We start from the raw sequence: 25,611 nt of genomic DNA on the forward strand, positions 1-25,611 counted from the left end.
CCATCCAGCATTGCTGCTGAACCTGATGTATTTGCCTTTTGTTCCATGTTTAATGATAGTACCCCCACACCCACCCCAAAAAAAAAAAAAAAAAAAAAATCCAACCAAAAATTGAACTTTGATAAATTTGAAAAACCCCCCAATTTTTACTGTATAGCATATGATCTCAAGCTTAAATCTGTAAACAAATCCTTAATCTACGAGCTAAAAAGATTACAGATTATAATAAATCCAACCAAAAATTGAAGTTTGATAAATCTGAAAAGCCCACAATTGATATTGAATAGCACACGATGACAATGGTTAAACTTGTAAACAAATCCTTAATCCTAAACGAAAGCTATAAAAATTAGAACTACATATAGCCATAAACATCTACTACAAACTAAAAAGATCAAATCTTTTCGTTGTCTTCCTAATCTCACATGAACTGAGCTCCTGGGGGGAATTTCGTGTTGGGATTCTGAGCCATGAATTGTTTCTTCAGCTGTCCTTGTTTAATCTCATCGCTTGTTGGAAGTCCCTTCTGTTTCTGCGTCTGATCAAACATCGTCTTCTCCACTGCAGAACGGGTCTCGGAGTCCAAGTCAGACAACTTGCTTGGCTGTGGTTCAGCTTTTTGTGTGTCAATCTCTGGATAACCCTTCAACAAAGATTTTCACCACTCGCTCTGATCTCTCTTGCAAATAAGAATAGTGATAATTTTATTATCCTCCAAACTCCAAATACAATCGTCAACTTTCACAGGCTTGAATAGCTGTCCATCGATGATTGGAGGCCCTTGAGCCCAACCTTCAAAGAGTTTGTCTTTATGTCACACAAAAGAAGGCTGGATTTAGTGCCTTGTGGGACTGGCACGTTTACAGTGACTTCTTAAAGGGATTGATCCCATGAATAATTCTCTATATCTAGGCCGTTGTCTTTGTTAGAAACAGGTTTGTTCTCTTTATGCTGCTTCTCCTCCTCCTCTGACTTTTTGGCCTCGGCTTCCTTCTCAGCAAGAATGATCTCTTTCTTAGAAGAAGAAGGTTGTTGATTCTGCTGATCTTCTTCATAAACAGAGAGGATGGCCATGACTGACAAAGTTGTTGGATTCACTGGGTTTGTTGGGAAACTACCAAGGAACGCTAGGAGGCTAGGATATCCATGGAGGGTTTTGTGAATTTTTGGGTATTAGGTTCTGACAGGATTCCGGTAATCTATGATTTATTTGGGATAAGTTTATATTAATTTGTTATTTTACTATTTAGCTTATTTGTTTATGGGTTGTATAGTATGTTTGGATAATATTTATGGGTTATATTATATTATTTTAATTAATTTTTAATTTTATTTATAATATTTTTAGTAAGAAATTTTTTGTTTCAACTAAATTAGCTGTTTTTATATATATATATATATATTAACAAGTAAAGTTTAGAGATAATTCAATTAGAATTTGAAATTATAATCTACTTTTGTGCTATATGTCTAAATTTATGTGTAGACCATACCATAATTATCCACTTAAGTTTGTGCCATGTTTCCACTTAAATTTTTTAATCTTTGTGAAAATGAGTTAATGAGTACAAAATACTAAGAATAATATTAATGAACTATAAAATAAATAAATAAAAATTAATCACATATACTCAATAAAAATCACTATACAATGAAAATCACCACATGTTCTGTCTTACTAAATATGATTTTATTAAAAATTAGAAAAAAAAAAAGATCATAAGTATTATTAAATTTAGGTATGAATTTTTAATATGTGACTAATTACGTTTACTTAAAAAAAAATTGACTAATTATTTATATTTTTATAATAAAAATTGTGTTTAATTTTAAATGTATCTATACATATGTATGTGTTACATGCTCTATATATATATAGGCAAAACTTAGAGTAAATTCAATTAGAATTTGAAATTAGAACACAATTTTGCGTAATGTGTTTAAATTTATGTGGGGAGTATATCATAATTATCCACTTAAGTTTGTGCCATGTGTCTACTTAAGTTTTTTAATCTTTGTGCCAAATAAGTTAATGAGTGTAAAATACTAAAAATCTAATATTAATTAACTAATCACATATACCCAATAAAAATTAACACACAACAAATATCATCTCACGTTCTATCTTATTAATGAATTACATATAAAATTTCAACCTACTAATTTTAATGACCACACATTTTCACATCCAATTTATTACTCAACCTCAACCATTCTTTTTATCCCAAAAAAAAAAAAATCCTCGTTCGTTATTCTATTTACTCACAATTTACATTTATCACATCAGAGAAAATAGAAGAGAGAGAGGGAGAAAGAATGTAGCACAAAGAGAGGGAGAAGGCCAGCGGAGATTGAGAGTCGTCGGAAGGACAAAGCTAGCAGAGATTGGCTTTCACCAAGCAGCAGTGCCTTGTCCGCCTCCCCATTGCCACTTTTCCTCCTCCCCACCACTAGACTCGGTCAGATTGGCTTGACTTTTTTTTTCCCCTTATTTTCTTGTTTTGATTCAATTTTGTTGTTATAAAAAATAGATTTTGTTTTGTATTTTGATTATGTGAGACGTTTGAGTCTCTAAGAGAGAAGCAAAGAAACTAAAACAAAGAGATGAGAGGAGAGAGAAATAATTGTTTTTTTTATTGAGTTGTTTGATTTTTTTTTTTTAAAGGAGAAAAAATCATTTGGAGTAGCTACTATGCTCTCCAAGTCTAGAGAACTATTGTAGCAACTCCAAAAAAGATTTGGAAAAGTTTTCCTTTTAGAGAGTCTGTTGGAGCTTTTATTTATTTATTTCTTTATTTTTTTGGGTTTGCTCTCCAAAAAATGACTTTGGCTAGTTTGTTGGAGATGCTCTTATGCAATTGCAAAACCGTCACATTTCATTGATTTGCTCAAATTGAGAAAATTAGGCGTGTCCATGGACTCACTGGACCCAACCTACCAGAGCAATTTGATTCCACCTGATAGCGTGCTTAAATAAGAATACACAAACTGCCATATCAGATATAGTTTGAAAATCAAAATTTCAAAACTAAAAACAATTAGCAACATTGGTTCCAATTTGAAAGGATGACCTGAGTCTAAATAATTGGAAAAGAAGACAGTATGATTGTACTTCAGGCATTGCAGTATTGCACAATCAGTTGGTACCAAAACCTTTTTTTTTTTTTTTTTTGTGTGGATAAATAGGAGATTAAATTAAAAAACTACCCAAAGGATACAACTATTTGAGGACGAGTCCTCTCATGGTACATGCCAATATTATCATAAAACAAAAGCATAACAATGTTCACAAGTGGACAATCAAAAATCACAAAGTCCTACTAGATGAGTGGACCTTTCCGAGCTAGCGCATTGGCACATTTATTGGCTTCGTGAAAGCAGTGCTTCATCTTCACCTGTGAGACTTGGTTGATGAGAGCCCTACAATTCATAATATGAGGTGAGTGGTTTAGATTACAACTATGCTCATTCAAATCCAGTCCAGAGTAACTTTTGCATCTATATCTATCTCTGAAGCCACAATATTAAGAGAAATGCATAAGGATAGACCATCCCTAAGAGCCTATAACTCCGCTTCCACACTAGAAGAGATTCCAATGTTATGAGTAAACCCTTTAATCCACACTCCATTAGAATCACAAATCAATCCACCACCACTAGCTCTCACTCGATTTCCTAAATACAAACCGTTCGAATTGAGTTTATACCACCCCGCACTGGGTCTATTCTGTCTTACCTGAACCACCTTATTGATCAACCTCCTATCTGCCTTGCTAGCACAGAACATGTACTCACAGTTAGCTTGAATAATGCCTTTACATAGATTCTGGTTAGGCCGATTCTCCTTGAAGGCCACATCATTCTTGTGCAGCCACAATTTCTAGACTGCAAACAGAAAGAGGATATTCCAAAGAACTAATTCTACCTTATAAGAAGTCAGCTTCGCATTCTTTGCTAACCAATCGCACAAACCCCTACTATAGAAGTCCTGGACATAACAATTTATGCGAAGCTTTTCCCAAATCGATTTTGCAAACCTACAGTCCTTGAGAACATGTAGGATTGACTCCCTACCATTGTTGTAGATTTGGCACTGGGCATCTTAGATAATACCTCTCTTTTGAAGGACCTCTCCCACTGGTATACTATGAAGGAAGCATTTCCAGATAAATGTTTTGATTTTAGGCATCGAGTTAATGTTCCAAATCCATTTTCTATCAAAACTATTAGAGGAATCGCAATCGCCTCTAGCAATGGCATAAGCACTCTTTTGCTCAAAGTCTCCTGAGGGTGAGGAAGCCCAAACAATTTTTTCTTCACCCCAGTGATTGGTTGGGAAAGGAACAACTTTTAGAAGAAGGGTGAGCTTGTCAAGGAAATTGAAAGAGCATCTAGAAAAATCCTAATTTCCTTCATATCTCATATCTCTCACCAAACAATACTCCTCATCTCTCCATAAAGGGCCTTCAATCATGCTCCTAACATTCTTGGTTAACAGCCACTTATCATGCCAAAAATTCAGATTACTATTTGCACCAACCTTCCACTTTATTCCTTGCACAAATATATTCCCACCCACACATTGGAACCACTCCGCTTCGGATTCCTGTATTTAATACTTAGCACTCTCGCCCAGTCTTTATCCTTTTCCACTTTAGAACTCCAATTCAATTTAGCAAGGTCATTTTCTTCAGCTTAGTAGCTTGCAACCCGAGCCCTCCTTCCTCTCTAGGTTTAGGTATTTTGCTCCAACTAATCATATGAATCTTTCGTTTGCCTAGGGTGGATCCCCAAACAAAATTTCTAGTCACTCTATCCAGCGACTCAAGAATACGAATAGATAGGAGAGTGTTTTGTATTACATAAGTAGGAATTGTGGTGAGCACAGTTTGGCTTGCACTCTCTCCACTATAAAATCAAAGTCTTGCTATTGGAACCTGTTTCCAAGGAAAGCCGAGATATTTACCCAACTTGGGCATTGATCGAATTCCCAACACTTCACACAGTTCTTCGCATTCACTGACAATCACATTGGGGGAAAAATAGACCCTAGATTTCTCCTTATTGATCTTTTGCCCAAAAACACCATAGAATCCCTCAAGGCTTCCATCATACTAAGACAATTCTTCATATCAGCTTTACCAAATAATACTAGATCATTCGCGAAGAAAAGATGGGAAACAGCCAACCCTCCCCTTGCAAAACTTACTTACAATATATACAAGAAAACAGCAAATTGGTATGATAGAATTCTATATCCCCTTTTATACATTATGAAAAGTCCTTTTTAGTCATTGGAGCCTTTGGAGGTAGCATTTTTCTTGTCTATTTCTGTATTTCATGAAATTTCATATTTGAATATTCTTGAGGTCTTGAGCTTAGCAATTGACAGGTGTAAAATTCTAGAAGACTCTCTCTCTCTCAAAAAAACTGAGATTCTTATTGATGAAAGCAATTGAATAGAGAGTACAAAATAATGCAATTATACAAAGCCACTACTCCTATATATACATGAGGCAAGCAAGCTATATCTGTGTAACTAACTCCCTAATTTTTTGGAAGAAACTGTTATGAAACTAATCCTACTCTAATATTACACATGTGCTTGTATTATAACTAACTTCCTGCTGTCATACAAAACTGCCTTCATTGCTCCAATTCAATGTATAAAGTCTTCATAAAACTAGAACTTCTATTACTCTTAAATTTGCAAAATTTTTTGCTTGTGCACTTCCAATATACACAAATGCACCTCACTTAAAAAAAAAAATCTAAAACATCAAAGATTATGTCTGGCATGAACACATACTTAGAAAATATTCTCTCTTTCAAGGATATTAAAACTTTTGATAAATAACTTAGGTTACTTAAAAAACTATTAAAGCTTGTATAAGGCATTGTCTAAAAATCGTAGTCATTAGTATATTAGAAATAGAATTTGGAAATTTGAGAATTCCAACTTTGAGTTTTTAGTTTCAGAAAATTGTATTATCCCGATAATTGACAGAATAGAAGAAGACACAATCAATGTGCTTCTTCTCGGCTTTCATCTCTAGTTTGCTTGCCATGATGTTTTTTCCCTACCTTTTTGTGTGGAGTATGGCAACATTTCATAGGCTCAACTCACAGCCAAATTGGTTTATTTTTTATATATTTTTTATTTAAATTGCGCACTCTAAACTTTTAAAAAAATTAATTTAGTCTTATTATAGCTTTAATTTTTTGCAATAGCTTATTTAGTTTTTTGCTCAAAATTTTTTGCTGAAATTATGCTAAAGTATACTTTTATTTAAAAAAAAAAAGTGAAATTTTAAAAAATTATACATAAAAGCTAAAAAACAAAAGACTGACTTAGAGGGTGTTTGGTACATATGCTTAAAAACTGAAAACATGTGTTTAAAAACATGTGTGAAAATACGTGTGGATGAAAAAAATGTAAAAACACGTGTAATGTTGTTTAAAGATCAAACATTAATGGGATGTCTGAACTGAATAAAGATCAAAGCCAGAGAATTGAATAAAACGAAATTAAAATAACAAGACTAAATCAAATTTTAGGTAAAGTTAAAATCTGCAATTTATAATTTAACTTGTTATAGGTCATAATTTGTTACTACTTTTAAAACTTCCGAATTTTCTTTATTTATTATTTTTAAAATCTGAAATTTATTATTTATTATGCAACAAGCCAATTAGCACAACAGTAGCACATGAAACTCATTATATCAGATACTGCAGCAGCAAAACACACAATATCAAACACAAACACAGCATTCAGTAGGCATCAGATGGTTTACAACTTACAAAGCAGTAGGCATTACGTACTTGATTATGCATTGACCGCGCAATACACAAAACAGAAACACAGTGTGCAGTAGGCATCACTCATTCCTAGTATCTTAAATGTGCATATCCAAAAATTAAAAGATAGATTTATAGGTTTTTTCCATAGATACCTTTACATGGAAAATTCTTAGGTACTCCCGGAGCACGGAGAAATGGTGCTCCCTCCTTTAGATTCATGGTAAACTCCACTATGAATTTAATGAGTGGAACTCACCATAAACGTGAGAGGACGAAGTATCATTCTCCGCACTCTAGGAGTACGTGAGAATCACTCCCTTTACACACCCATTCAATAGATGTAACTGCTATCTAACTCATTGAAAAAGGAGAAATATAACACACATAATGCAAGCATGGCCAACAATACGGCTCTTAATCATTTTGAAAACACACTGAAACCAAACTTCAAATCTTCCGGAAGTACTAACATAAGAGTGGTGTAGCCCAAATTAGTTTAACAAAATAAACCCTTTAATGTATAACTACAATCCAATTTGACATAATAAACTAATGTCAATACTAAGAAACTACAAATCACCAAGAAACTTTTTGTTGGCTCTTTTCTTTCAATGAGTTAAAGTTTGTTACTTATGTACAGCTCATCAGCATCCATGATTGCACAAAGTCCTGCAAGAATTAAAAATATTTAAGTGCATTCCTATTTGTGATGTAATACCATAAGAAGAAAAAATATATACTAAACAGTTTAGAAACAACATAGAAAAAACCTACACTAAGATTTGTGGGTTTTTAGAATGTACAAATTAAGAAATATGGCAAGCCTTTAGCAAATGAATATGTGCACCAAGGTAAATGGGGGACAAAGGTAAATGTTCTAAGCAGGTTACAAAGTTAGCAATTAAGATATTTTGCTACTTAACATATAACAATTGTAAAGAGAAGACAACGCTCTCCCAAAGAAAATAAGAGAATAGGAATATCGCACAACCAAAACAAACATTTCAAAGTAAAGCCAAAGCCAACTAGACCACAAAACACATGTTTGAGTCAAGGTTTGTATCATCCCTCAACATGCTCTCATAAATACATTCCTGCTCATTACCAACCATGATTGTTTGTGATTTTATAGCAGAAGTAGATTTATTTTTTGAACAAGTAATCTGACCATTTATTGAGTTATGCTAAAAGCAAAAGGAGATAAAATAACACAAATCAGTGTAATATCATATGGAAAAAATCTACACCGATACTTGAAGGTTTTCCAGATACATATTAAGAAACACTCCAAGCCTTTACCGCAAAACCAAGTGTACCAGGGGACCAAGGTAAATGATCTAAGTGGGTTCAAAAGCCAGCAATTACTTAATAGTTAATAATAAGAAATCAGGCAAAATAACAAAGAGCGACCATAAAGAGAAGACATGTGTTCTAGAAGAAATAAAAGAATAGAAATATAAAAAAATTTTAGTAAAAGAAACAACAAAAATACAATTTATGTCATCAATGGTATAAGAAGAAATAATTTTCGGCCTTTTAAATCATTGAGAAAAAGTTTCCAACTTAGGTTCTTGGCAGATTTTTTTTTTTGGGAGTTGTGTTATGAATATGGATTGAGATTCACCTTCAACAGGTTGGTATGGGGTGAGAGGAATGACTACAAGGAACCTTATGTAGTAGGGAAACAACCACCTAAATTTTGGGGGTTGTAAAAAAAACTAGATGCAAAAGTTAGCATCCTCCATAACAAGAGAAATATATTCAAAAACCAAAATCTGTACAACAATATCTAGCCAAGCAAAAATCACAAACTATCATAAATCTCATTGCTTTCTTTTGATTATGGACGCCAACCTCATTGCTACATTAATAAATCACTCTTATGAATCAAGGATTGATTTGTCCACCAACACGTTTTCAATTACATAACATTGAACGGCTAAAAAGATGCTAACTATTTATGAACTTCTAAAATTTTCCATTCTAAATAAGTGAATATATTCATCAGTGAGTTACAACAGGGCAAAACCAATTACCAAACACATGAGTGCTTATACACATTTAAGAAAACAGCAGTAACCAAATCTTGTAATTTTGAGACGATATTCTCAAAAAGAAAACACATCCCATTAAAACTACCATACTTGCAAAGACATTGAACTACATCCCATTAAAGCCAATGTGAAACACCAATTCTTGCATAAGGGTCTATACTTTTGATAAGAACTTCTACTTTGTACAATTGTGTAAAAAATATATACCAATTCATTCACAAACTATTAAAAGAGGGAAAAAGATGAACAATGGAATAAAATGGAGTCAACAAAAAAATACATCTATGCATAAATACTTTAATGGGATAAAAATATTCAAACTATGCTAAGGAAAAAATGATTACAAAACTAGTTCAAAAAAAGGTTTATAAACAAGTCATTTTCAATTCTTAACCACCCAAAGCAAGAAATAATTATTGATGAGCTACTTTGCCAGTGAATATGGAGCAATGGGAATCTTTTCAGTAAGAAGAAAGGCACATGAGGCAATTAAAGATTTAAAATGTACAAGCAATATCTTTAGCATACTATGATCACAATTGATAGATTAAGAAAAATGTATAAATAATCCAAGGAGATCATGAAGAACATTTAATGCAATTGTGAAAACATGAAGTTAAAAGAGGTCACCAGAACATTATTAAGAAAAAAAAAGTTGAGTACATCCATCAATAGAATGTAAATTATAAGTGGCAAGAAACATGAAATTCAGAGTCCCATTTATTTTCAACCACTTAATAAAAAAATGTGCTAAATGTTGATGACCAACATAAACCACTTTGTTTTTTGATGGTTGGGTATACATTCTATTGACAGCAAGCAAAACTTTGATAAGCTATCTATCCTAAATATAAATCCACTCAATTAATAAAAAAAATGTGCTAAATGTGCTAAATATGAAATTCAGAGTCCCATTTATTTTCAACCACTTAATAAAAAAAACGTGCTAAATGTTGATGACCAACATAAACCACTTTGTTTTTTGATGGTTGGGTATACATTCTATTGACAGCAAGCAAAACTTTGATAAGCTATCTATCCTAAATATAAATCCACTCAATTAAGGTAATCAATCAGCAATATGAATTTATAGCATTTAAATTCATATCTAATTCATAATGAATGCCAAGTATATATGAAGAACAAAATTGATAACCATAAAAAAAAATAAGTATGAACATAAAATGTACCTTGTCTGTTGTTGTTCCTCTTTTTTTCCCTTAGTAAGGTCTGTAAGGATAAGGATTTGCAAGGTCAGGTTCGTCTAGCAAAACTAGACTCTCAACATAAGAATCAACAAAACTATACTTAGATCCAGTAATCCCAAGGTCTTTAATCTCTTTGGTCTCAAGGTCTTTTGAGACGAGCCATTTTTTATGTGTTTGCAATATAGCCTCACCACTCTTCCTAAAAGCTTTTAGGCTAGGCATTTTAACTCCGTAAAAACGTGAAGGTGGCCTTTGTGGGAGCGCTTAAGCACCTAAATTTATAATTTTGGTCCATGATGATGCATCTAAATAGTTTTTCAACACCCATATATCTGGAGTGTCAACAGAATACCCCGGTTTGAACACAACAATGGAATTCCCAAATGCCATAATAGATACCCACTTCCAAAAGAACATATTTGAATGCTTAGGCAGTGGTATCTCACGGAAGACCTTATCCTCCAAATCAAACACCAAGACAAAGTAGAGAAATTTAATTTCTGGAGTAGTCTTGTAACATACCAAATGCAAAGCCCCATTGACAAAAGCCTGTAGGCGTAGGTGGACAATGATGGTATCACGAACAGCACATTTGGGACGTTCAGCCGTAGCCTCTCTCCATTTTCCAGTGGCAAGTGGGTAAACCTCAACTTCAACTTCGGGTGGAGATTCACCCTCGTCCTCGTGGTCATGACTATAGCCACGACCACGAGTGACAAACATCACCACCTTATAGTCATTGGTTTTGAAATCAAATCCAAACCCAACAGCCACGGTGTAGAAACTGGCAATCAACAAATAGGGGAAAGGAAGTCTCATGTATTTTTTAACGCAAGGGTTCTAGAGATAGAAATTGGGACAGTGACCGTTTAAATCATCGGCGAGGAAAATCAAGCCATTACAAGTACCAACCACACAGAATATTCCAGAACAGCTTTTGCGATGGAAAGGGAAGTCGTCAAACCTGGTGTATTGATTGAAATTGGTGATCATGTCATCCCGATATAAAGCATACACTTCTTTTTCGTTTTCGATTGGGTTCGTGTCATCGAAAGCTTCGACGAGAGGCTTAGGGTAGAGTCTGAAGAGGAGGAGGTTGTTGTTGTTGCTGAAGGAGTGGTGAAGATGGGTAGAAATAAAGGCGGGGTTTAGGATGAGGGATTTCCATGTTTTGGAGACACAGGTGCAAGTGATGATAGATTTTATGGGTAAGCGTACCAAAATGTGGGTTAGGATTTCAGGAGGAAGAGAGTCCCACAAAATTGCTTCTTCTTCTTCTTCGGTTAAGGATTTGGAGACTTCAGGCGGTGAGTTGTCAGACATTGCTGCTACCTCTGGGGTTACTGTAAAAGTAAACGGGTATAAGCGTTCGGTTATTGCTGATTTCTAAAAATTAAAAACCGAAAACACAGCGACATAATTTTTAAATATATAAATAGTGTTATGAGACCTAATTTTTTTTTAAAAAGTTGCTAAATGAAAATATTTATAGGTCCCATAAATAGTGAATGAGACCTATATAAAAAATGCGTCCGTTGAGAAACGCGCAAAACACACTTTGCAAACGGAGGCTAAAAAAAAAAAAACTACGTGCGTGAGATGAGACTTGTATATTAAAATTTTTTTTTTTAAAAGAAATTGTACAAAGGAAAGATATTCATTAAAAGATAAAAAAAAAAATACAGCGTAGAGAGATGTGAGAAGAAAAAATAGTTCAAACACCAACATAACACAATAAAAAAAATATTAAAAGGAAATACGATACACCGATTCTATCATCTATAAGTTTAGACTTCAATTATAGAATGTGTTCTCAATTACAACTGAAACCTAATAATTATTAATTTTTTAATAAACCCAACAATTCGTAAATTTGTAGTGGTTAGTGTTAAATCGTTAGGATTTGTTTAATAGTTTTTTTTTTTTTTTTTTTTTCCATACCTTGAAGAAAACTTACATACCTTTTTAATGAATTAAAGTAATGTTTGTGGTAGTGGCGACTCTAGGAATTTTTTTAAGGTATTCCTCAACAAGAATAAATTACATAATTTAATAAAAAGAAAATTTTATATATTGACAAAAAAAAAAAAACACTCAAATATATAAAATTTACAATTGCCTTCTATGAGTTTTCATATTAATAAATTATAAGTTCATTTGAAATATTAATAAAATTATTAATTATTGTTGTTTAGTTGTTTCATTAATTTTTTTGTCTTTTATAAACTATAATTTGGATTAAACAAAAATAATTTTGTTTTAAAAAAATGATGAGTTTGAGTTTAAGTTGGACTTGTAAGATAGAGTTCCACTCCTTGTTAAGTTTGGACTAAACAAAAATAATTTTGTTTAAAAAAAATGATGAGTTTGAATTTAAGTTGAACTTGTTAAAGAGTTGGAATTTCACTCTTTATTAAGTTTAGATTAAATAAAAATAATTTTATTTAAATAAAATAATAATTTTATTTAAATATTGTACTGAAGTAGAAAATTGTGAGAGCATGATGGTCCAAAACTGCATACATTGACATGAACAGCACACAATAAAGTGGGCCGGAAATTAAACTATTGTTAGTGGGCCGGAAATTAAGAGGCAAAAAGTACAAAGACCTTAGTAACATATTATGTGATTATGTCGTCGGAAACTGAAGAAACGGCGATGGCGTCGTTGGGTATGAAGAAAAGGAAAAGGTATCGGGCTCGGTCTCAGTCTCCGATGATCATGACAACCTCCCCCGTAAGTTCTCTCGATTCCTCTGCATCTCAATTACATACTCATGAGAATGTTTATTCTTCTAGGAAAATCATCAACAACAATAAACTTGATGCTCCAAATAATAAGAGTGTACAAGTAGAAGAAAAGTCCTTTATTATTGAGAAAAGAAAATCGAATAATAGAGCTAGAGTTAGACGAGGAGGTAAGAAAAGCTTAACTTATGATTTTCTAGGCTCTTTCCTGCATAAATATTCAAGGGTGTTACAAACTAGTTTCTACTACTATTCCTTGGGAGGGGATTTTTGGAAGTGTGTACTTTTGTCGTGATTACTATTATCATGAATTGATACACTTATTTCTTCAGCTGCTCTTCACTGTTATCATGGAAATAGAGCATTATTCTTCACTACTTTTTTGGGAATATCAACATCTTTTATTGTTTAATTTGTGAGTTTTCAGTTTGCCAATGATCTCTAGCTCAATTAGCACCTCTTCCCCTTATGAGTGCTAAGGAGAGGGTGAGGCTGTGGCTCAAGAGCCATGGATGCCTGTTTAACTTACCAATTAAAAAAAAGAAATAATTACGATTCATGTTTGTGACATTTAGGTTGTTGCCATAATTTGTTGTAGACACTGACACTTTGTGTTTTTTTTCTTTATGGTTGCCCTGCAGTAATGTCAATCGCCATGTTGAGACTTATTTCTAGGTATGAATCTTCGTTGAGAAAGCACTGTTTGTGTTATTTTTTACTGCCATGGTAGTTGGTTGTAGACACTAGCACTTTGTATATTTTTTCTTTATGGTTGCCTTGCAGTAATGTCAATCGCCTTGTTGAGACTTATTTCTAGGTATGAATCTTTACTGAAAAAGCACTGGTGTTATTTTTTACTGCCATGCATTTCCACTTATCCGTATCTTTCAGTTTATGTTCTTGTTTTCCTAATTTGTATGTATGATTTGTTTGGAATCTATTAGTGTATATTGCTGGCTTTGCAAATCTCTAAGATTGTGTCTTGCATCACAATCCAATATGGTGTTGTGATTATGGAGGCTTGTGTATTTGTCAATGGTAAATAAGGGTCCACTAACATTCGTTACAGAAGGTCTGTGACCAAATCGGTTGATGACTGAAGAACTTGACAAAGATTAAGATACAAATCATAAAGCTGGATCTAGGCATGGTTTATGGCATAGATTTTTGGATTATAGAAAATAAAGAATAGAATTAGGTTTGTGGATTAGTGACTGAAAAACAAAATCTCAACATTGTGATTGTACTTCTGACTATTCCATGTCTTATGGGGAAAGATGTAGTTGTTGCTGTAATAACAGAAGAATTGCACAGTTGGAGGACTGATGGCGCAATCATAGCATGGTTATATAAAGGATATTCTCTTTGGAAGCATAAGGCTAAGGCAAAGCCCAAGAATAATTGTCTATGGTAGTTAATTAGTATATATATATATATATATTTTATTTGGTTATTCTAGAGTTAAGGGTATTTAAGTAATTTTACAATTGTTGAGTGTGGGCCATAGTTATAGGACATGGGTTTTATTTATTAATGAGTCTTATTTAGTTATGGGTCTTTATTATGAGTTTTGGTTTATTATTAGGTTTAATTTTTTACTAGTTAATTTGGTAGTCGTATTACTACCTAGGAAGCATCGATGTGGCTGGGAGGGTGCGCACGAGTCTGACGCGGCTGCCTGCATGTTGGTGCCGGCCTGATTTATTTTTTTTTTTTTTTTTTTTTTTTTTTCGTTTCTAGATTCGCACCGACTCGCACCAAACCGGACGATTCAGTCGAATTGGATTGCATTAGCCGAATATTGGTGTGTTTCGGCCGGAAAAAGGAAATCGGCCGATAAGAAAAAAAAATTTTAAACCAAAAATAATGGTGGATATTGATACAAGATAGCCGCTGTCGCCGTCACAAGATACCGGTGGCCTTAACCCTTCTTCTTCTTCTTCTTCTTTGCTTCCTCTTTTCTTCTTCCTTTTTTTCGCTGCCTTCTTTCTGTTTCCTTTTTTGATAGTTTTGTTTTGTTTTTTTTATTTTTTTTTATAGTAAAATGATAGGATAAGTTTTGTTAAATGCCGGGCTTTATTTTGTTNCTAGAGTTAGACGAGGAGGTAAGAATAGGGTTGTGGTGCTTTCTCCTTATTTTGCTAATCAACGACCCACCACCACCACCACCACCATGGGTGATGAACGAATCATCAACAAGTCGATTGAGATTGATCTGGGTTTTGATGGTAATGCCAGGGGGAGACGAAAGGATAGTCGGCGTTACACTTACACGCAGCAGGATTTGGAGGATGAAGATCATAAAATGGAGTCCGATTGCCAAATAAGCAGTCCACTTGAGGGAAGTTTACAAAATGAGACAAAGGATGGCCACTATGATGAGGAGCAGGAGAAGAATTTTAGTTTCCCATTTGAGTTAACAAACAATTCATTCTTTTTACCTGATGATGGTGGCAGGAACCTAGCTGCGGAGGTTGAGAATGAGGCTGTTATGTTACCAAGCATTTATGCTAATTTGAAAGAATACCAATTGCAGCAAACTGGGTTAGAAATTGGAAAGCTTTCTCATTCCAAGCGCAGGAGAAGAAATGGAAAACAGCAAGCAATAGCTCATGTTGATATTCGAAAGGTCTCCCCTTACTTTGCAAATGAAGAAGGACCCAAGGTTGAGGAGACCTTTCGCAACAAAAACACTGTAATATCAAAGCATAGTAGAACAAGCAGGGACATAATTGCGAAGAATCATGATAAGATAAGAAAAACAAAAAACCAATTTTCGTCGCTAGGATCATTGGATACTCATTCCTTTAGTACTGCTGGCAATTCTGGCGATGGAAATATATTATTAACTACTGGAGATGCTGCTGCTTTTGTTAAGAATTTTAGAGGTGATGGTGACCCAAAGAAGATGAGGAAGGATAAGAAGAGGGGGAAGAGAAAGGATGATAGAATTAGCAAGGAGTGTACCAAGTCTAATGAGATACTGGGGTTTGAGAAAGCCGTTTTAGTAGATGAGGATGTAGGTTTAACTGAAGGTTTTGATGGTAATGCCAAGGGGAGAAGAAAGGATAGCAGGCATTACATGCAGGATTTTCACAAAATGGTAGTTAAAGATGAGGAGAGGGAGATGGAGGATGAAGAGCAAAAAATGGAGTTGGATTACAAAATAAAACGTAGGACTAGTCCATTTGAGGGAAGTTTACAAAATGAGTGTTTGAAGCTTGAGGATGTTCTGTCACAATACACTTACAGGAGTCATGATATGACAAAGAACAGAAAGAATGGCCAGCATGATGAGGAGCAAGAGAAGAAATGTAGCGAGAAACTTAGTTTCCCGTTTGAGATGACAAACATTCATCCGTTCTACCTGATGATGGTGGCAGGAACTTGACTGGGAAGGTTGAGAATGAGGCTGTTATATTGCCAAGCATTCATACAAACTTGAAAGAAGAGCAAGTGCCGCAAAATGGGTTAGAAATTGGAAAGGTTTCTCATTCCAAGTGGAGGAGAAGAAATGAAAAACAGCAAGCAATAGCTCATGTTGAAATTCGAAAGGTCTCCCCTTACTTCTGGAGGTCAAGGGACAGGTGGTAAGAAATGATGGTGATGGTACAAAAAAATGAAAACCCCAAGACATTGTGCAAGAACTCATGCTACTTCTGTGAGGGTCTCACCCTACTTCCAAAAGATATCCAAAGAAGAAGAAAATGAAGATGGCCGTTTGTTGGAAGGTAGCAATGGATATAAAAAGCCTGTTGCAATTAAGACTGTTCTTTCTTCTTCTGAGAAGCTAGACGATGCATACCGAAGAAAAAGTCCAGATAACATGTGGAAGCCTCCGCGCACCACACCTGGTCTACTCCAAGAGCGTCATGCCCATGATCCTTGGAGGGTATTGGTGATATGTATGCTCCTAAATCGGACAACTGGTTTTCAGGTATTTCTGGTGTTTTCTGTTGTCTTTTCCAAACTACTAATCAAGTGTTTGTTTAATATGAGCCTTTGGGTCCTCTTAGATATATCAGTGTGTTATTCCCTGAAGCAATAGTTGACTAGTTATAAGTTTTCCATCCTTTGTAGTTTGTAGGAAACATCATAACTTCGTTATAGGAAATTTATGGTGTATGATCAAATTACTTTCTCTTTTATTGGGGACAACAAAACTGGATTAGTGCATGAATCGTAATATGGTTGACTAGGTTATCCAACAAGCTTAACTTATGATTTTCTAGGCTCTTTCCTGCATAATATATTCAAGGGTGTTACCGAACTAGTTTCTACTACTATTCCTTGGGAGGGGATTTTTGGAAGTGTGTACTTTTGTCGTGATTACTATTATCATGAATTGATACACTTATTTCTTCAGCTGCTCTATCACTGTTATCATGGAAATAGAGCATTATTCTTCACTACTTTTTTGGAATATCAACATCTTTTATTGTTTAATTTGTGAGTTTTCAGTTTGCCAATGATCTCTAGCTCAATTAGCACCTCTTCCCCTTATGAGTGCTAAGGAGAGGGTGAGGCTGTGGCTCAAGAGCCATCGGATGCCTGTTTAACTTACCAATTAAAAAAAGAAAATAATTACGATTCATGTTTGTGACATTTAGGTTGTTGCCATAATTTGTTGTAGACACTAGACACTTTGTGTTTTTCTTTCTTTATGGTTGCCCTGCGTAATGTCAATCGCCATGTTGAGACTTATTTCTAGGTATGAATCTTCGTTGAGAAAGCACTGTTTGTGTTATTTTTTACTGCCATGGTAGTTGGTTGTAGACACTAGACACTTTGTATATTTTTTCTTTATGGTTGCCTTGCAGTAATGTCAATCGCCTTGTTGAGACTTATTTCTAGGTATGAATCTTTACTGAAAAAGCACTGGTGTTATTTTTTACTGCCATGCATTTCCCACTTATCCGTATCTTTCAGTTTATGTTCTTTGTTCCTTATTTGTATGTATGATTTGTTTAGGAATCTATTGTGTATATTGCTGGCTTTGCAAATCTCTAAGATTGTGTCTTGCATCACAATCCAATATGGTGTTGTGATTATGGAGGCTTGTGTATTTGTCAATGGTAAATAAGGGTCCACTAACATTCGTTACAGAAAGGTCTGTGACCAAATCGGTTGATGACTGAAGAACTTGACAAAGATTAAGATAACAAATCATAAAGCGGATCTAGGCATGGTTTATGGCATAGATTTTTGGATTACTAGAAAATAAAGAATAGAATTAGGTTTGTGGATTAGTGACTGAAAAACAAAATCTCAACATTGTGTTTTTGTTTTTTGTGCCCCTCTGACCAAACACTTGAGCCACATCTTCCCTTTTTCTCTCCCTTTTTTTTTTTGGTTCTCTTTCCTTTTTAATGGGAAGCTACAACTATTTTAATTCCTGCCACATATATCCTTTATTTTGTTTTTAGGCTAACCAAATACATGAGCCACTGAGCCACATCTTTTTATTTATTTATTTATGGAAAGCCTCATCTATTTTAACACCTCTGTCAATAATTGAAGTGTCAAAAACTTTTGTGTACTTGTTACTATCTATCTATTTATTTATTTATTATTATTATATGAGTTTTCTATTATTATTATATAAAAAAGCATGCTTAGCAATATATAAAATATATAAATAAAAATATTTTAAGTAATTTTTTAATCACCGCACCCTCACCTTATTTTTTTCAAAAATTGCCGAGTCTCATACCCACACCGAATTTGGAAATGCACCCGTGCTACATAGATTACTACTAGTACAAGAGTCATATATAATATTGTGCTCAATGTATTTAAAGGAAGTAGAATGAGTTGCTTAATAGAATGGAGTGTTTTGAGAAATAGGCACATTGGCCTTTGTTGATTTCTCCTTATCTCTTCTCCATCTCTTCTTCTTCTCTTTCTAAAGTTACTGTTCACAAGCACATAACCCTAATTTCTCTCTAATTCTTCTTCTTTCCTAACCCTAAACCTACCACAAACACATGTAGACAAATTCCCTAATTTGTCCTACATCAAGGACACTTTGTTAGTTATAGCAAATATAGATGTTTCACTTTCACCCTTATGAGCACTGGTAGATGCAGCATTCATCTGGATTCAGTTGGGTCACATTGGATTTGGTTGATTGAATGGTTGCCTGTTTTGAGCTTTAAACATTCTTAATTAAGCTGCCTGTTTTTATCATTTTACAAATTATCATAATTGTTGATTCTATAGTCTGGATCCTTTGTTTGTTACAATACATCACAAAATCATTAAATTTGTTTAAAAAGTAAAAAAGAAAGTTGTATGAACAAATATGAGTTTTCTTTTTTGGTTTGTTCAATTTGGCTTGGCCTCAGGTGCTGGGTTTAGTTCCACAGGATCCTTGGTCTGGTTTTGGGTGTAATTTGAGAAAGCTACCTGGTTTATACCATATCAAACTAAGGTGCACATTACATTGTTACAACATTGGTGTTTGCATATTGGCTAAACAACCTAGTAAATCTTTTTGAAGTCTCTTAATAGATTATAATGATTTTTATGTTTCTCTTCACATGATGGAAGATATTCTTCAAATTGATAGTTTCTCTTAGAAGGGGTCTTTGTATCTGTGTGTGTGGGTCTTAGCGTCTGTTTGGGAACAGTTATTTAGTTGAAACTGAAAACTTTTTTACTGAAAGTACTGTAGAAAAAAGCTAAAAGCTAGTTGAATGGTACAGTAGGATCCATAAATAGTACCAAAAAGTGTAATGGGATCGATGAATGGTAGCAAAGTAAGCTAAAAACACTAATAAGCTGTAGGTTTCATCACTTCCCAAACATACTCTTAATGGATCTCTTGACATTTTGTATAGATTGATAGTTGTTCTTGGCACCTGGTTATAAATGAATTGCTTAAATGCATATGTTTCTGCTTACAGGCTAGAAGGGTTATATTGAATCTCTTTACTCTTTGTCCTGATGCAAAGACAGCAACTGAGGTTGCCAAAGAGGAAATAGAAAAGATTATAAAAACTCTAGGTCTACAAAAGAAGAGGGCTTTGATGATACAACGCTTGTCTCAGGAGTATATGGGGGAAAGTTGGACCCATGTGACTCAGCTGCATGGTGTTGGCAAGTAAATTGACTACACTTTCATCCTTTTTCTTTTAGATGCTTAAGAATCCTACCTAGAAGTTTGATTATATCTTAATGGAAATTGAATTCTTTTTTGTCTTCGGGCTAGGTATGCAGCTGATGCGTACGCAATATTTTGTACAGGAAAGTGGGACCAGGTAAGGCCTAATGATCATATGCTAAATCATTACTGGAAATTTCTCAAAGATAGAGAGAGAAAGAGAGGACTGATCTGATAGTTGGAAGGGTTTTTTATGCATAGACAAGTTAGGCATGCTTCACAGGTTCCACTTTTGTAATATTACTAATTTTGGGAACCTTATTTTTGTAAGCAGAAGGCCATGTTTGTATCACTTGCTACTCCACTTGTGTTAATGAATTTTCGGGGTACTTTTAATGCTAGCACACTGCTATTTCTATGCAAAGTTGGGAGTGGCAATTATTGCCTTCGTTTTGAATTTTTAAAGAGGTTAACATCTTTTCCCAGTTCTCATCCTAGTCTTCATGTTCTTAGGTAAATGCATGAATTAACAGTTTCTTGCTCGGTGCCCCTCAAATTGAAGCTCGTGTGATGATCTTTGTAAGATCTCGCTTGTTTAAATCTAACGTCATTTGTTTAAGTTGAAATGATTTTGATGGGTATTAAAAAAGAATTAGGTTCAAATCCCTTATTCCCCATTATTGGATAATAACACATAGAAATATTAACAGTTGTGATAATAAGATGTTTATCTCGGTTTCCACATTGAGTATATAAATGGAGTTAACTTGACACGAAAATTTAAAAAATTAAATTGGATACGCACAAAATTAGACTACAATTAGAAATTAATTTGATCTGATTTGAATTTTAAAATTGTATTTCAAATTAATATATTATATATGATTATAATTTTGTCCACTTTTAACAAATTAACAAAATCTTAATCCAAACACACTAAAAACTATTAAAAAAATAAAGATTCAAAGAATTTTTTTTTTGGGTGTAATTTGAGATGTTACTATAAGCTACAGTTTAGAGAATGCTTCATCAACATATGAAATTATTGTTTCTGTAGTTATTTCAATTTTGATAGTTAAAAACCCAGTTTTAATTATTCGGATGGTAGGTTACAGGCTCACCGTTGTTGGAGTTATGTTGGGGATGTTTTTGCAACAAGGGCTAAATATGCAAAATTAGCCCAAATCTCCCCTTGGGTTCTTTAGAAATATTAATTTGTGAAGAATCAAGTCTAAAATTTCAAATGTATAATTGATCAAAAGGCTAATGGTACTTTAACAAGAGAGAAATCAAAATGCCATAACTGAAGTACAAGAAGATGCAGAAAAAGTACATAGGTTCAAAACTTCGACACACAGTCAGCGAGAAGAGGAAATTGAGAGAGGTGAGGAAGAGAGAGAAAGTTATCTTGTATTCATATTTCCAGCCCTAAGTTTAAGAATTGTGAGAATGTTAGCTGGCTGAATGAGTTTTTACTATAAAGTTTCAGCTATGTGGGTAAAACGTGTTTGGTTGGTTTTTGAGCTAAGGGGAGAGTTTTATATTGAGTTTGGGATGCTGCTAATGACTGACTTTTGGTAAATAGAAAAGGCTTTGGACTCAAGGTGTTAAGCAAGTAGTAATTTTTAGGTTTACTTTTGTTTGGATAAAAGGAAGGCTTACTTTTATCATCATTAGGTGTTCCCTCCTTTTACATTCATGGTAGACTTCACTATGAATTTAGAGAGATGCTACGTCCACAACATTTTTACAATATTTTTACAATAAATCACAGCTGGTTAGTTGTTATAGGTTCAAATTTGAATTTAACACTAAGATTACTTTTTTGTCACAACAATAACAACCAGTAATAACCTGCCACTTAGAATTTGTTGTAAAGATGTTGTTGACATATCATTTCTCATGAATTTAATGAGTAGAATATACCATAAACGTGAGAGAAGGAAGCACTATTCTTCGTATTCTAGGAGTACCTAAGAATTACTCCCTTTACACACTCATTCAATAGATGTAACTACTATCTAACTCATTGAATAAGGAGAAATATAACACACACAATGCAAGCATGACAGACAATATGACTTTTAATCATTTTTGAAAACACACTAAAACCAAACTTCAAATCATTTAGAAGTACTAACATAAGAGTGGTGTAGCCCAAATTAGATTAACAAAATAAACCCCTTTAATGTATAACTACAATCCAATTAGACATAATAAACTAATGTCAATACTAAGAAACTACAAATCACCAAGAAACTTTTTGTTGGCTCTTTTCTTTCAATGAGTTAAAGTTTGTTACTTATGTACAGCTTATCAGCATCCATGATTGCACAAAGTCCTGCAAGAATTAAAAATATGTAAGTGCATTCCTCTTTGTGATGTAATACCATAAGAAGATAAAAATATACTAATCAGTTTAGTAACAACGTAGAAAAACCTACACCGAGATTTGTGGGTTCTCGGAATGTACAAATTAAGAAATATGGCAAGCCTTTAGCAAAATGAACATGTGCACCAAGGTAAATGGGGGACAGAGGTAAATGTTCTAAGCAGGTTACGAAGTCAGCTATTAAGATATTTTGCTACTTAACATATAACAATTGTAAAGAGAAGATAGCGCTCTCCCAAAGAAAATTAGAGAGTAGGAATATCGTACAACCAATACAAACATTTCAAAGTAAAGCAAAAGCCAACTAGACCACTGTAGGGGCCTTTTTTGTGTTGTGCGTTGGGTTGGGCTGCCTCTTGCGGTAGTGGGCCTAAGTTTTTTGAGTAAGGGAGTTGAGACCGGTCCAACTGCAACTCAATTTGGGCCGGCTTGTGTACAAACTATGCTTCGTCTGCTAGGAGTGTGCTTATGGCAGGCAGAGCTGTTTCAAATGAGTTATGACAGGCAAATATAGTAATAACAACAAAACAAAGTCCTCTGACTATTTAATAGAAAATGACCAAATAATCCCTATTTATGAAACATAATCACAATAATAACAATGACTTTTACAAAGGAAATAAAGGAGTAAGTGATAATATGAGTTAATCAAGAAGAAATGTGAATCAAGTTAAGTTTGGTCCACAGAAGCAAAAAACCAAAGAGGGAAGAACGCCTCTTCTCAATGCAGCTAATCTCCCAAGAAAGATCCTGTCGTGAGGATTAATGGCTTTGAGGGAACCGGACCTGAATGGTTAATGCCCAAAGGAATCCTTTTTATTTTTATTTATATATATATATATATATTTTTGGAAGAGAGCAGGATTTTGAGAGGGAGAGAGGGAAATCGATCTATTGGTGTATGCCCACCGTATTAACTCTCTCCGTTTTTTGTTTTCTTTCTTATCTTTTTTTTTTCCTTTGTTTTTTACTTTCGTTATTTATTTATTTATTTATTTTGTGATCTTCCCTTGTTTTTTCGATCCCCCTTTTCTGGGCACGGCAAGGGTCTTCTTATAGTGCCCGTCGTGACCAGATTTTACTACTTTGTCCCTTAACTACTTTTGTCTGGTTTGGGTGTACTTGCCGACCACCACTGGTTCGTTTATGTGCCACTCTCCACTTTCAGACAAAGGAAGACTGTTTTATTTATTAGTCTGTTGTGGCACTCTTTTCTGCCACGGTGTGGGTGCTTTCTCTCTCTATTCCTTATGGCATGCACTTAGCGATTCCCCCTCAACCTTGCTTCTCTTGGGTGATCTGTCATCCCAGCAAGATGTACCCTCCAAAATAGCTTGGGAAGGAGTCGCAGAATAGGTCTTTTCCCCTCTCTCCACCGTCAAACCATACCCCCTCATCTCTGACTCATGACCCCACCACGTCTTATATTGACTGGGTACAGGCTGGTGGTGCCTAGGCCTTGCACGTGCCTCCCTTTCATGTTTGTCTAAAATTTGTCTGCTGCTCATACATTTGTCGCGGTTTGGAGGCTTGCTTGCGCGGTCTGCTACCCTTCTTCGACCTTTTATGTGGGCTGTTTTATAATTCTCTGCTTCCCTTAGGGGCTGGGCTTTATTTGATATTGGGCTTTACATTTCTTCCAGCCTATTTCTTGATTGCCATCATGTTTTGTCATACTATTCTGTTATTCCTACTGTAATGTCTTGATCCTATTGGGCCTTTTCAGGCCTGCCGTTTATTCTTTCCCCAATGACTTAGCATGGCCATGGGTTTTCTTACTTATGGGCTCCTGTGTCCCTTTTGTTTTCCCTTGGGCATCATCGGCCCATTTGCTTGTGTTGGGCTTCTTCAGCCATTTTCCTAACTTTGTGTTTCCATGGGTTTTTACTAACTTCATTGGGTTTCTCTGGCCCAATTATCTCATACTCATCTTTGGGGTTTGTTGGCCTGCTATCAATCCCCTACTCTCTTTACTTGCATTGCTTTAAGTCTGCTGCGACCCATTCTTACTTTTCCACATCATACACTGCCCATGAGTTTGCTATTTGCTATTTCTTTCATTCTGGGCTCTTTTGAGCCCATTTGCTTTCTCAAGGCCTATTTATTTATTTTATGGACCTGTGATCCATTATTCCTGCCGCTTGGACTTAATGGTTCTTGTTTTCTATCTTTTTGCCAACTTCTTTTCGGCCTGTGTTGTTGGGCTCCTTTCCTTCTCTATGACTTCTCAAAAATGGCCCTCAACAACCACAAAACACACGTTTGAGTCAGGGTTTGTATCATCCCTCAACATGCCCTCATAAATACATCCCTGCTCATTACTAACCATGATTGTTTGTGATTTTATGGTAGAAGTAGATTTATTTATTTTAATAAGTAATCATACCATTTATTGAGTTATGCTAAAAGCAAAAGGAGATAAAATAACACAAATCAGTGTAGTATCTTATGAAAAAATCTACACCGATACTTGAAAGTTTTTTGGATACATGTTAAGAAACACTCCAAGCCTTTACCACAAAAACAAGTGTACCAGGGGACTAGGGTAAATGTTCTAAGCAGGTTCCAAAGCCAACAATTACTTAATAATAAGAAATCTAGCAAAATAACAAAGGATGATTATAAAGAAAAGACATGTGTTCTAGAAGAAACTAAGAGAGTAGAAATATACAAAATTCTTAGTAAAAGAAACAACTCAAATACAATCTATGTCATCAACGGTATAAGATGAAATAATTTTCAACCTTCTAAATCATTGAGAAAAAGTTTCCAACTTAGGTTCTTGGCAGAATTTTTTTTTTTTTTTTTTTAGGAGTTGTGTTACGAATATGGATTGAGATTCAGCTTCAATAGGTTGGTATGGGATGAGAGGAATGACTACAAGGAAAGGGTTCTGCCTCCAAATCAGCAAAAGTTACATAGTAGAGAAGCAACCACCCTAACAGGCAAAACAAGAAACCTTATGTAGTAGGGAAACAACCACCTAAATTTTGGGGGTTGTAAAAAAAACTAGATGCAAAAGTTAGCTTCCTCCATAACAAGAGAAATATATTCAAAAACCAAAATCTGTACAACAATATCTAGCCAAGCAAAAATCACAAATTATCATAAATCTCATTGCTTTCTTTTGATTATCGACACCAACCTCATTGCTACACTAACAATCACTCTTATGAATCAATGATTGATTTGTCCACCAACACGTTTTCAATTACATAAAATTAAAAGGCTAAAAAGATGCTAACTATCTATGAACTTTTAGAATTTTCCATTCCAAATAAGTGAATATATTCATTAGTG

The 25,611-nt window shown here is 34.4% G+C and overlaps 3 protein-coding genes and 1 pseudogene across 5 annotated transcripts; 2 read left to right on the forward strand and 2 right to left on the reverse strand.

Moving 5' to 3' along the window:
* Nucleotides 1–242: 242 nt before the first annotated feature.
* Nucleotides 243–1,219, reverse strand: LOC112010727 (protein BOBBER 1-like; annotated as a pseudogene).
* Nucleotides 1,220–10,330: 9,111 nt separating this feature from the next.
* LOC112010700 (F-box protein CPR1) lies at nucleotides 10,331–11,389 on the reverse strand. The gene is made up of 2 exons (XM_024043057.1): nucleotides 11,031–11,389; nucleotides 10,331–10,850 (listed from the first exon to the last, which is right to left on the reverse strand). The coding sequence occupies exons 1-2, from the start codon at nucleotides 11,387–11,389 to the stop codon at nucleotides 10,331–10,333; spliced, it is 879 nt and encodes a 292-aa protein (XP_023898825.1).
* Nucleotides 11,390–12,671: 1,282 nt separating this feature from the next.
* Nucleotides 12,672–20,376, forward strand: LOC111997372 (uncharacterized). 3 transcript variants are annotated; one of them, XM_065778621.1, is made up of 4 exons: nucleotides 12,672–12,984; nucleotides 14,920–16,751; nucleotides 19,723–19,919; nucleotides 20,028–20,376. In XM_065778621.1, exons 1-2 carry the CDS (start codon nucleotides 12,699–12,701, stop codon nucleotides 16,203–16,205), a joined length of 1,572 nt encoding a protein of 523 aa, XP_065634693.1. In that variant the 5' UTR covers nucleotides 12,672–12,698; the 3' UTR covers nucleotides 16,206–16,751; nucleotides 19,723–19,919; nucleotides 20,028–20,376. The 3 variants fall into 3 exon arrangements, with proteins under 3 accessions (XP_065634693.1, XP_065634694.1, XP_065634695.1); XM_065778622.1 differs by having other exon boundaries at nucleotides 19,723–19,915; XM_065778623.1 differs by having other exon boundaries at nucleotides 12,675–12,803; nucleotides 15,053–16,751.
* On the forward strand, nucleotides 16,434–19,923 carry LOC112010723 (methyl-CpG-binding domain protein 4-like protein). The gene is made up of 2 exons (XM_065778598.1): nucleotides 16,434–16,751; nucleotides 19,723–19,923. Exons 1-2 carry the CDS (start codon nucleotides 16,434–16,436, stop codon nucleotides 19,921–19,923), a joined length of 519 nt encoding a protein of 172 aa, XP_065634670.1.
* Nucleotides 20,377–25,611: the final 5,235 nt, after the last annotated feature.

The sequence above is a fragment of the Quercus suber genome, unplaced genomic scaffold (genome assembly GCF_002906115.3).
Source record: "Quercus suber isolate HL8 unplaced genomic scaffold, Cork oak 2.0 scaffold_187, whole genome shotgun sequence".
In the NCBI taxonomy this organism is placed as follows: Eukaryota; Viridiplantae; Streptophyta; class Magnoliopsida; order Fagales; family Fagaceae; genus Quercus; species Quercus suber.

What these genes read in the sequence shown, in the direction of transcription:
- LOC112010700 (XM_024043057.1), bottom strand. Translation starts at nt 11,389, where the DNA reads ATGTCTGACAACTCACCGCCTGAAGTCTCCAAATCCTTAACCGAAGAA. An exon ending in AATTTCAATCAATACACCAG is followed by an intron (nt 10,851 to 11,030) that starts GTTTGACGACTT and finishes GTTGATTGCCAG; the next exon opens with TTTCTACACCGTGGCTGTTG.
- LOC111997372 (XM_065778621.1), top strand. Translation starts at nt 12,699, where the DNA reads ATGTCGTCGGAAACTGAAGAAACGGCGATGGCGTCGTTGGGTATGAAG. An exon ending in AGCTAGAGTTAGACGAGGAG is followed by an intron (nt 12,985 to 14,919) that starts GTAAGAAAAGCT and finishes TTAGACGAGGAG; the next exon opens with GTAAGAATAGGGTTGTGGTG.
- LOC112010723 (XM_065778598.1), top strand. Translation starts at nt 16,434, where the DNA reads ATGAAAACCCCAAGACATTGTGCAAGAACTCATGCTACTTCTGTGAGG. An exon ending in ATCGGACAACTGGTTTTCAG is followed by an intron (nt 16,752 to 19,722) that starts GTATTTCTGGTG and finishes TTCTGCTTACAG; the next exon opens with GCTAGAAGGGTTATATTGAA.